Source organism: Sinohyriopsis cumingii, chromosome 15 (assembly GCF_028554795.1).
Source record: "Sinohyriopsis cumingii isolate HCF-2022 chromosome 15, ASM2855479v2, whole genome shotgun sequence".
NCBI lineage: Eukaryota > Metazoa > Mollusca > Bivalvia > Unionida > Unionidae > Sinohyriopsis > Sinohyriopsis cumingii.
Window position 1 is genome coordinate 16,898,338 of NC_142975.1, and position 13,121 is coordinate 16,911,458.

Below are 13,121 nucleotides of genomic sequence, written 5' to 3' on the forward strand. Positions count from 1 at the left end.
ACCGAGATATATAAAATAAATTGTTAGAGAACCATGCGAACAAGTACTTCCTGCAAATCGGATTTCCGGTTACTTTCCATGGCGGACCAAACAAACCCACTGGCAGTTTTTCGCATGTCTTGATAAATTTTTGTAAGGTTTTTGGTGAAAAAAAAAAAAAATTTATGCAGCTTTCAGTGTTTTCATATGCAAGAGACTTAATATTAACAATATTTAATATATTCTTTTCCATCTTCAAAGTTCCTACAGCATTACGCTATTTTTATGTCAAGTTCCAACATGCCTTTTTAAATAAAATTGTTGTTAGTGGTTCAGTAAATGTCAGAATAAGGTGGAGAAGACTCTGTTGGTCTAGATCCTAATCTTTTTTGTATGGAACTGGCCTTACATTTTTGAAGGAGATTAGAAACAGACACATTTTTGTGCACTCCTTCCATTAGGTAAAGACGGAATCAATTTTTTATTGCAGTACTGATTTTAAGGACAAAACGTAAAACTGGGAAGGAGATTAGAAACAGACACATTTTTGTGCACTCCTTCCATTAGGTAAAGACGGAATCAATTTTTTATTGCAGTACTGATTTTAAGGACAAAACGTAAAACTGACATCTCGGGGATTTACAAATTCTGTAAAAGTCTTCTTGCCCAGAGCAAGTTGACTGGAAAATTGACCTCCCCCCGGAAATTTGACCTTGCCACAAACAATATTTCAACACAATTTAGTAAAATCTAAGATAAAGTAAAATGGGGGGTGTGGGTGGGTTTAAGGAACTCGCATAATAATAATTTTGACTTTTGTTTTCTGTTTATCCGTGTTGGCATCTTAAAACCATTTGCAGATACTTAATCAAAAGATATACATGTATATATAATTAGTACATGTTGATATATATGATAAATGGTTAGAATGCAGATAAACCAGTAGTTAAAAGAGCAAAAACAACTGGATCTGTTTACTAGAACAAACTGGATCAAACTAAAACTTAAAAAAAGAACAGAACAAAAATTAGATAATACCGGAAAGAAAGTATTTATTTTAAAAATTTCTACTTCTATAACCAGATATACATTTATTTCCATTAATTTCAATTAATTTTATACCAACGTTCATTTTTTTGTATATTTTGACATAAGAGGGGGACAACAAAAAATAGATGATACTGGAACAAAATAAATTACACAGTGTATATATCAAGATATGCTTATTATGAAAACTGAATTTGATAAGCAGGATATCTGCATGAATTAAACTTTGGCAAGTAGCGGTTAGTTGTAGGACGGTATAAGATAGTATATTTTGATTGTTTTCTATAGTGCTGCTACATTGTTAATATTTAACAACAGAGCTCATTTTCTCATGAATGAATAAAAACAGTTTAATAACAATCAGATTCATATTTTATTGCTCAGCATGTCGACATTTAAGACAGGCAGAACAACACAAAGTAATATTTAAAAATTGTATGTACATACATCACAGAATGTGGCAAAATATGAAGAAATAAAAGTCTGCTCAGCTGTTATTGGTATCATATTTAAACTATTTTAAGTTGACATTTAGTAACCATTTATAATTTTTAATGCTTTGTCTCTGTCAGTGCACCTATCTTTTTTCTTTGATCATCATTCATTCACTGTCTTTTTTCTCTTTCCAGGTTTCTTTCCCCTGCTCTTAGTTTGCCACAATTTTAGTTGTCTTGTTAGATTATATCACCATTTTTGGATCATTTTAGGTGAATTTGCAAAACTTTGCATAATGTTTTGCAAGTTAATTATTTGTTTTCGCTATTCACACAGCTTAGATACTGTATTAGGAAATGCCTGTCCATTATACTATATATGGTATATCTTTGTTTCAAAATTTCTGAAAAGGATCACTTACTTGGAATTGTTATAGGGATAATTTACCCAGTTTCATTTAGAAATTAATATCGCTGGTCGATATGAGACTTATCATAATTTTTAAAAGATTATACATATAAGATTTTGTTTGGGGCTAAATAGCCTTACAGTGCTGATGTGCCATTAAAAATAGAATCAATCAATCAATCATTTAGAAATTAATGTTCAATCAAGAGATTAGTTTATAAAATTATATTCACCATGAAAATTCTTATCGACTTGTGGGCATTTTGGCGTGTGTATAATTAATGTACATACACCTGTTTTGAATAAATCATAAAACATCTTGCCTAACTTATTTGAGATTAATTTTAACTATTATAATGTCAGAAAACAATAAAATAGTGAGTATTTTCAACTATTCTTCTTCAGGCATTTTTGTTTTGTTCCAGAATTTTAAGTTTGTTCCAGTAAATAATGGACTGAAAGCAAACATACATGGAATTGTTATGTAAAAATGGGTTTAGAAATAGGTAAAAAAAAAATTTAAGTGAGCAAGAGAGAGATAGATGTTTTGGTAAAAGACCTTGAACTGAAAAATTAGCAACCAATAACAAGATAATAGCCATGGAAACTCATTTAAGGGTCACACTACCAGCAAAGTGGGTGACTAAGTCGCCTAAAAAATGAAAACTTCGCTTTCTGTAAGGAAAGCTACTTTGAACTATGATTTTTTAAATGTACATTTTGAGTGACTAACTTCTGATATGCTCCCTTGTCTCAGCCAATTATTTCTAGTTTTGTGTTTTAGCTCAAGGTGAAATGTAGGCATCAAGCCATCAAATACTGGTGTTAATTTCAATATGCACCAACAAACAAACTCTTGAACATTCACAGGTACGTGTTTTGATAGGTGATCGACTATTAACCCTTTGCCAAGTAAGTTATAGCAGAGATCTGTTCTATATGTCTCTGGTGGTAGCAATTGTCAATTGATTCCACAAGTCATTTAAATAAAAAAATAAAAAAAGCTTGTGTTTTGAAACTTAGTAGTATGTAAATAGCAATTTGTGTTATTAAAATAGAATCATTGATCTGAAGATTTTGACTGCTGCATGTACATTATTTTCTTCATAAAATCAGTTTAAAACCATAAGTGAACCTGTCAGGGGGAAATAATGTCAGATATCATCATGTCTGGGAAGTACCACACTATTACATGTCTGTTTGCTTTAAGCATTTGGGCAAATATATTAAGGAAACTTTTCAGTTCATAGAAAGCAAAGTGTAGATATTATTTATTGAAGATTCTGGATAAAAACGCAATGACGTAGATATCAAACATATGGGATAATGCTATGTTGTGGAATTTGATAAGCACTGTAAGGTCAAAGTTGTTTTCACTCATAATTGTGAAAATACGCAGGGAAAAAGTGGCCAGGCAAATACTATTTAACCAATGCCTGACATTACTACAAGTACGTTGACAACTAATTAAACCATAAATTTCCAATCCTATCAGTGGACTGTTGTTAAGAAGCTGGAACTACTTTACCCCTCTTTCTAAAAATAGATGCACTTGCATATTGGCTGTTTCAGTTAAGTTGGGAAGCAGGTTTTTCAGTTGGAAAGGTTTTAGTTCATTCATTAGTTAATTCATATACCAGCTCTAATGCTTCAGTTTGGGAGGTAGTAGTAGTTTTCCTAAGTTATTATGATCGAGTAAGTATTATTGATGAAACATGTCTCCAAATTTTTGTATAGTATGAGACATCCACCGTGATATATATGTTGGGGGGGTGTGCTTCATCACAATCCCAGCACAGACAATGTTGCTTCACAGGTTTTCACTTGACTGACCAAGGAATGCAGACCAACTTTTAAAAATATCTCACACTTGGCAGCCCATATTGACACGTGGATTAAAGTCTCATCACTTTTGTTAGACTCTTTGTACTTTGATGTATTTTTCTCAGTGGAATCAAATCCTGCCACAAGCATATGGATGCATTTTCAAGTTCCTTACACATAGATTTCAGTTGGTTGAAATTAGCTGATAAATGACTAGATTGGTTGAATTAGGGGTGAGATAAAGAAAATAAGTCTCTCTGATTGCATTCATCAACATTGGTGTGTTTGTTTTATTAAATAAATTAACCCAACTACAACCAACTTAGCATTCCTTAGCTATCATTGCATTTGAGCCCACTGAAATCTTTGTCAGCAGAACTTGAAAATGCATCCATTTGCTTGTGACTAGATTTGATTCCATCAGGAAAGAGACATCAGAGTAAATATAGTCCAATTAAAGCAATTAGACTTTAATCTGTGCAACATTGTCAGCATGAACTGCCATATGTGTGAGTTTGTGAGATATTCTTGAAAATTTGGACTCTAGTTCTCTAGTCAATTGACCAGTCAGGAAAGGACCTTGATGGCTATGTCATTTAAGGCACTTATCATCACATATCACTCATGCATCTCACATAGGTTCGAGTCAAAGGCTCAGCCAGCAGGACTGTGTGAGAAAACTTGGCATTAGCCTCCCATGTGTTGTTCATTCTTTCCAGGACTTTTCTGTGTTCTTCCTCTAACAAATATACAGTCTGTTGTGTGTGTGTGTAGCCTGTCATTTGATGAAAATGGTGTAAGACACACACACACACACAAAAGATAAAACAGTGGGCTGGGGAACACACATCAGCTTTTGCTGGCAGTATGTTGTTGAACCTCACAGCACAACTATCCGGGGGAATATTATACATTGTAGGCCTAATTTTTATACAGTCCAGCAAAGAGAGTTTTGCATATTTTGGCATTATCATGCTGACACAAATACTAATCCTGTAGGTTATGTAGGCATTCAGTACCAATTATTTCAACAATGGGTGTCATCTTTGAGACACATACACTTATTCATTCATTCATTCATTCATTCATTCATTCATTCATTCATTCATTCACTCATTCATTCATTCATTCATAGATGGTTATTGAGTTTATTTCTTTCTTGAAGATCAGTATTCCTTAGAAGATCTTAATATTAAAAATGCACCAAGAAATATAATAAAATCAATGTAAAGTACATGGACATTTTGGGGCAAAGTCAAGCAAGAGGTATGTTCCAGTATAAACTGGATTGAATGTCACACACACAGATGTCACCCTTGTTAAAGTTCATGGCAATAATTTTCTTCAGGAAGCTTTGTTATGATAACTAAGGTGTAGAGCATTCAACAGCCAGGAATGAACTGACTTTGCAGAGCATCAGATTTTAGAACATGAATAAATATTTTTTTTACTATCTGCATCTACAACACAATGTTTATGCACACTTTAGACAGTGATATCAAATTAAACACAGATATAAAAAAATTGCTCTTTTTCTCTCTTTCTCCCTTTTTCTCTTTCCCTTTCTCTCTCTCTCTCACTCTCTCTCACAAGAAATCCAGATTTTCAGTGCTTTTTTTTAAAATGAAAATACTATTGTGCAGTTGTCCACCTCCAAATGAGTACAGCTCTGTTTTATTTGCCTAACTTTGAATATAATTAGCATGCAATCTCAGTGTTATCAACTTACATGTATTAACATTTTTTAAGTCTTAAGTACCTGTATTTATTTCATGACAAATGAGTGACTTTGTCCTCTTTCAGAATACAACAGTGCCAGCATGGCCACCCATTTTATTTGTCATGGCACAGAACCATTAGCCCACCTGTATCCATCAGGGCCTGGGAACAAGACTCATGGGGCAGTATCAGAATATGAAGTTTATAGCTATGCCAACAAAGTGCACACAAGATTTCCACACCCTGGATTTGATTTCTCACAGAGCTTAGAAGAGGAAGACTCATTGCCTTTGTGCCATCCCTTGCCGCAACCATCATGGCAGGTTTCGGACAGGCCAAGTGCTGTCATTCCTGATCCCAACTTATGTGTTACCCCAGAGAAACCACCTATGCCTATGAAATTATTTGCAGTGCCTGCACATTTAGACCCTGATCCTGTGCTGTGTGTGACCCCAGAAGGGACTCCGATTCAGAAGGGTCCTAAAAGTAATTTGAAACATGAGGACAAAGAAAAGTGTAAACACAGAGTCCGATTTCAAATTGAAGATGACAATGAAATTAAAAGCACTGAGAATGAATTGGAGTTTGAGTCAGCAAAATCCTCCCAAAGTAAGCCATACAGTCCAGCCATGTATAGTGATGATAAAACAAATTCTTTTAAGTTGGATTCAGAGACTGATTCTAAATCATCCTCTCGGACTGTAAAATATAGTGTGAGACATGTAGACAGTGTCAAGGTGCATGATCTGTTGTCCAGTGATGGAGAACACTACATTGAACCACCAATAAAACCATTATCATCAGAATCTTCTGATAAATTAGCACCGCATGTTGAATCTCAGAGAAATACTAAAACTTTTCCAAAAACTAACTCGCAAACAAAAATGTATACATCTTCTGAAGAGGAAACAGTTTCTCATGCAGATCCAATAGCTCATTCAAGGGGAGGTGAACCAAAAAGAAAGGTTGTTGTTTTAAGAGAAAATCAAAGTAGACCCAGGCTGAAAGAGTATACGTATCCATTTGAAAATGAAGATGAGGTTCCTTGTGCATTGGAACATGTGTTTGCCAAACCAGAGTATAATAGCACACTAAGACTAAATAAGGAGATACAGCATTTGAAGGAGTGTGACATTGACATCACTAAGGCCTTGCAAAAAAAACTGCAATCATCAGAGACAGTGAAAACTGAAATTAATGAAAAGGTATATATGATTTAAAGTAAGTTTTTCTACAGGTCCTATCAGTGTAGGATGTTGAAATTGATGTGGTGTGTTGCTTTAACCAACTTGCAATGTTGATGACAGGTTATGGAGATTTGAAACTTTAGTAATCATGGTAAATTTGAGTATAACACAATATCCTAAATCATTAGTAACACCAATAGAATGTTCTAGCTTGTACTGTATCATTTATCCAAGGATGACAACTCAGTCATATCTTAATTGCTTGGCAAGGATGATGCAGGAAAAATAGTTATACAATTTTATATTTTTGTCCATTATGCTGCATAACCATTTATATATTGATTGTGAAGACCACTTATACCATCAGCTAATTAGTTTATCACCTAAATATTCACACTGCTGATTTATATACCTGATTAAACAAAGTACCCTGAATTATATACCTGATTAAAAAAAGTAACCATTGTATATTCATTTTCGTGAAAAGATTTTCAAGTAGCAGTAATGACATTTCCTTGGGGTCGTTTTGTATTTGCTGGTTTTAGTGGCACTTGTACTGATAATTGGCCTATATCATGCAGTGGAAATGATGGCTAGCTACTTGTAGATTTACAGTTTTCCTGTGGATAACACTAGATGGCAGATAAGTAGCTTGTTTTCATTTTTTAGGCATGATCATAGTTTTATAATTTCTGGCAAGAATGGCAGTGTTCTTCAGGTTTCTTATCCATCAAACTATAGAATCAAAAAAGGGTAGAGTTAAAATTTTCTAATGTCTCCACTTAATGACATACACCAGATGTAACTAGAATTGCAAATTTCCCAAATTCTTTAATCCTTTTTAGCACAAATTCAAGCTCAGGATACTTGAAGTGAATCTCCATTATTGCAATTTAGCATTTTTGTATTGGAGGTAAGAAATCTATAAACATTATATGATTGAACCAATTGATGCCTTAAGACTGAAAAAATTGGTAGTCCTTGACTTTGAGTTTCATGCAGTATTAAATCAATGGATGAGAATGGACATGCTGATAATTTTTTGCATCCCCCCTCAATGTTTTTTTTTTAAAGGCTGCTTCCCGAGTTAACAAGGAGTTGGAGGCCAACACATTTCAGGGTCTTATTAGTCTGGATGTGCCAGTAGAGGATATTCAGGCTGCCAGCTTAAAGCCAGTAATCCGACCCACCAAGAGCACAAAACTCAAGTCAACAGTAAGTGGAAATGGTTTTGAACATAATGTTTTAGAAAGTTCTTTGGTCATTTGGCCAATGTGGGTATGTGAGAAAGCCTGCCAGTAGCTTCTTGTGGGTCAATGGTTCTTTCCATTTTTTTTTCCGGGTTCTTCCTCCACCATTAATACTGGCTGCCATGTATAGCATATCGTGTGCTGAAAAATGGTGTAAAACACTACAACAGCAACAACAACAGTCATAGTTACAATTAACAGTATGTGCCACTGACTTAGGAATAATGATCTCCCATGATGTATTCTTGTTTGTAGTTGATTAATAGAATTCAACAGTATTTTAGGCAAGTTTTGTATAAAATAGTCATTAATTAGCAGGAATATATTAAATACATTTAGCACAGGAATTTCAGAAATTTTCAGTAACTAGTTGTAAAGATGATGCTAATATTTCAATGCATCTCATGAAAATAACTCTGCACCTTTATGAAGTTTCTAAAGTCAGATGACACTCGATTTACGTGCTTTCATTTTAATGCCGTTTATAATGAAGAAATAAGCATTCAGTTTGTGCCACTGTGTTCCTTTTGATGCCGTTGCTGGCACCATGTGCTGAAACTTGCACACTGCTCACATATGTGCATTTATATTACTTTTGGTTTATGCCATAACCTCAGGAACACTTCTATAATGTAATCAAGCATCACCAGTACAGGGTAAAGCATGTGAGTTCTGAATGGAATGCATTTTGTCTCTGTATCTTAATTGGCTATCTGTAAATAGCACTCACTTGTCCTTTGTAAATAAAATGAGCTTGTTCTTTGCTAGGGTAATGCATCATTGGTTTAATATGTGTAGCAGTACCCAAGTGATTGACAATCATCTGGGGGATTAGTAACACATTAAATGATCCAAGACAATGTATTTCACCTTAAAGAAACAAAGATGCTTACTGTCTATGTTTGCTTATAAGTGTAGCCGAAATGCAAACAAAGATCCATATTTGCCTGCAGATCAGGGTCCATGTTGTTTGTTCTACTGATCACTGCAGACAAACTGCACAGACCCAGATCTGATGGCAGAGTATTTTCTCCAGTTGTGATGCATCCACTGACTTGCAGTACTGTGACATAAAGTAATTGCAAAACTTGAAGCTGTTGTTTGACTAATAGAAATGAATTTTTTTTTATCTTCATCTCCATTTGTTTTAAACATTATTTGAGCACCATTTGATGATCTAAGCTCAATTCTAATGAAATCGTCACAAATAAAAATTATAGAAAACAAGGTCACATCCTTTTTTTAAAATAAGTATAATGTGAGAGAAATTTAATGCATTTGCATACTTGTTTTAATTTAAAGTATCGTAATTTAATAGCTTTGAAAAATTCATGCGATCAAATCATAAATTAAAACAATGAGTTATACATATAATCTCTGTATCACCCCAGGTTGCGTCCAGTGAACCAGACTTAATGGAATTTTTCAGTGCTGATCTTCAGAAAGAGAGTGTGGATCTGTCTACTCCTGGAGTTAACTCCCCTTCTGAACAGCTCTCTACTGCATCACCTCTACAAGCCTTTGATCTATATCGTCACAATAGAGTCTGGGAGGGTAGCAACAGACAGTGAAAGGATCTGCTCTTGGCAAGATAATTAACAGGGCTGACATTTATAACATCCACATATATCCTACAAATATGGGACAATTATGAACAGTTTGTCTGAAGTACCATTCCATTTAACAGAAGGGACACATCTGAAAAAAAATCGAGTTTTTTTTTTTTTTTGGTAAGGTCGATGGGATCTGATACTTAAGCCAAATCAGAGTTTGAATGAAACTTTATGTCAATAAATTTGATAGAAGTGGAAAAATCAAATATTAAGAAGTTATGTGTTTTTTTCTTCCTGAAAGTTTTGTTTTCAGATGAACAACCTTTTCCTCCAGTTATGGGTCTGGGATGTGTACTCATTGCTCCAGAAAAGTCCCTCAATACATTTCAGAGTTTTTAAATGACTCAGCGTATCATAATGAGTTTTTTCTTGCATGACAGTTAATCATAGCAAAATTTGCTTTCATGTCAAAAGCTGTGAACTGGTATTTCGGTACCCACCTGTTGATAATAACCCAGGTAATAAAATGAGCCATCAGGTACCTGTTTACCATATACAGGTTTCTACCAGTGCATGTGGCCCCATAAGCCCTTGGCTTGTAAAGGCAGCACTCACTTTTTGTTTTAGGTTGACAATATTTTTGATTGAGCTGCAAAATATACATGTACTTGTTCCGTGCCAAGTAGAGTTCTGCCTCCTCCAGTAAATATTTGACCTTAATCTCTTAGCTCGTTTTCCCATGCAACATACCTTTGATTGAGCTGTGAGTGATACATACTCAATGGCAAGTAATAGAGGTTGGTTATTTGATATTGCTACACAGTTGACATGTGTTCATTTGGAACCTTGGAAAGATTTCATAAACTCAGTCTGCACATAAGCACCTGCATATGACAGTAAGGCCAAAGAAAGGGATTCAGATGATATTTACGATGACTAGTCCATGATGATTTACTTGACAATGATGGATGATTTCAGAAAAGAGGATAAATTATTGGATTTCATACCAGATGACATTGGATAGTGACATTTATAGGATACTGTGAATTTAAAAAAAATTGTAGACTTGACTTTCATTGCTTATTTTGTAAGACACATAAAATTAACATATTATAGGATATAGTGAATCCAATCATTCTGAAATATTTTTATACCACTGTGTGACCTTTAAATGAATTCATGGATTTATTATATAAATGAATTTCAAATGTCAAACATTGTAAATTTTAGTGGATTTAATTAGACCAATTTGTAAGTTGTCTAATTTATTTGTGACATATTCCACTCATTAATACAAGTATATTTTACACAGTTTTGTTGTTAATATTCCTCTTTTCCTCTGTATCTATTGATCCAGTTGGGCTTATTTATTTTTCCAAAGTCACAAGTCACCCTGTCAGACAGATCTGACTTGCAAATACGCCCCAGCTTGTACCCTTTGACAACTAAAAAAAGTACACTTTTGCATGCAGTTTGTGCCAGCATCAACCTACAACAAGTCGGTTCAAGTTTGTACACATTTAATACAATTTCCGTTTGATTGGGTACCAAGGTAACTGATCAACAAGATTGAAGGGTTTCCGGTAGATGTTGACTAAAAAAAATTCACAGCTCTACTGTCCATTACATGCCTTAACTGAGCAGCCTTTAGAAACTTTGTACTGGTATTGATGACTGTAGAAGGACTTTAAAGTCATGCAAAACTCTCTGTTCTTCTGATCTTTATTCCACTTTACTACTGTGATCTGACATGTACACTAGTGTCTGATAGCTAAATTTTATGTGATGTCTGTTTGAATTTGGGATTTATAAAAGTTTGATTGATATTAATTATAAATGTCATTGAAAACACTTAAATGGTTCCAGTATGACTGTGCAACATTGATTGAACTTCTGTATCAAATGCCAGGTCATCCATATGATATTAAATGGACATGTAACAAGTAAAATGAAATGGTATGTATTTGATTACATTCTCTGAATTGAAATCATTTCAAAGTAACTTTCATGTACAATTCATATGCATTTATTATTTATAATTGACAAAAAATAAATTGCCTTTTGTAATTTTGTTTGTGTTATTTTGGTCTTCTATCTGAAGATAAATTATCATGTAGTGGGAATTGTTTGTTGCATATTTTTTGACCAACCAATGAGTTGCTAATTAGATAATTTTGGATCCAGTATCTAAACTATTTGCAGTTTCACTGGGACTGTGTCAGGATTCCACTGGGAAGCTCAGTTTCTTGAGCATCTGTTTTTTTGTAGAAAATGTGAGTCCTGGTTTTGCTGCACATTTAATTTCTGCTTTTTAACATTTCACAGCCACTTTGAGATCATGCTGTAACCAAGAGCATCAAAGAAGGAGGTTATCTGGATGTCACATAGACATTTCAAACCCACTTTGGGATCATTATTTTGACTCTGTGGTCACAAACTAAGTAACAGAAAGAAGCAAAACCAACACATTTAGTAAAACTTTAGAATCAATTTTATTATTAAAGTCATAAATAAAAATATGAGAGGAACTTTGTGGTGAATTCATATTAATCCTGATAAAATTTTATGAAATCATAAATGAATGAAAAGTTCTGTTTAAATTTCAAAACCGAAAGTGTACTGGTCTGCCACGAATTGTGACATCAAGATGGCGTAGTCAAGAACTTCAAAGAATTCACAACTGTTTCAGAATAATATTATAGTCCAAATAATGAGCACTTTCTGTTTGTGCTATACAGTCCAAGCAGATGTTTTTCTTCTTGAATAATATCTAAGTACAACATAAACCACATCTGCAGATTTGCAGCAGGACAACTAGAAATGAGGATGACTCCAAAATGAGAATGAATCTGATTGCTTGGTTGTCATTAAATATACCTAATATTACAACTCTTATTTCACAATATACCCATGTGACAGATCACACTGCTCATTTTGCATCAAACTTGCCTATTCATGTGACCTAGCCCAACCAATGGGAAGTCACTGAATTCTATAAATGTTGAAACCCCCATCAGCCAATGAAAAATTAATACAAAAGCATCATTAAGTCTTTAAAATTATGAAGATTATTATTACCAATTGTCAACATGTATGTAAGCATCTTTAGGTCGCGCTCTACAGTTTTGTATTTTGCATAGGGTTAGAATTTTAAAGAAAAAGAATTTCCCCAGCTTTCCTCACTGTTTATACTGGCTATTTAAAAAAGACCTTGTATATCTTAGGTATAATTCAAAGGACCTTTAATTCCCTTTATTTTGATGTATATTGATGGGTGTAATATGGGTTATAGAATATACAGCTTGGCCTTACTCTAGATGTGCACCTTTCAAAAAAGTGCTAGCTCTACTAGGTCATTTTCACTTCCTGAACTTCTGAGGTAAATTGTATAAAAAGGAGCCGATAACTTTTTTTTACATTTTATATATTTGGTTATTCATTCATTGCACTTTCAGAAGCTGGTATTGTGTAGTCTGGCAAAATTAATTTTCCCTATTTTAATAGCTTCTATGGATAGTGTACTTTAGACTAATTCAGGCTGATTTTTCAGCACAAGGGAGCAGTCATCTTAGTTAGCAGTGTGCTTAGATCATGTACAATTTCCAAAAGTACAATATCCAAAGAAATATCATCCATATTACATTAATATGGCATAGAGGTATGCCAACATTCACTCCATTGTGCATGTTTTAAATGCGAACAACTTCACCTTACATATG

The 13,121-nt window shown here is 34.0% G+C and overlaps 1 protein-coding gene across 2 annotated transcripts; it reads left to right on the top strand.

Moving 5' to 3' along the window:
- The first annotated feature begins 37 nt into the window (after window positions 1-37).
- On the top strand, window positions 38-10,711 carry LOC149781332 (uncharacterized). 2 transcript variants are annotated; one of them, XM_089935429.1, is made up of 4 exons: window positions 38-132; window positions 5,497-6,617; window positions 7,674-7,814; window positions 9,241-10,711. In XM_089935429.1, exons 2-4 carry the CDS (start codon window positions 5,514-5,516, stop codon window positions 9,418-9,420), a joined length of 1,425 nt encoding a protein of 474 aa, XP_089791555.1. In that variant the 5' UTR covers window positions 38-132; window positions 5,497-5,513; the 3' UTR covers window positions 9,421-10,711. The 2 variants fall into 2 exon arrangements, with proteins under 2 accessions (XP_089791555.1, XP_089791556.1); XM_089935430.1 differs by lacking the exon at window positions 38-132 and adding an exon at window positions 321-440.
- Window positions 10,712-13,121: the final 2,410 nt, after the last annotated feature.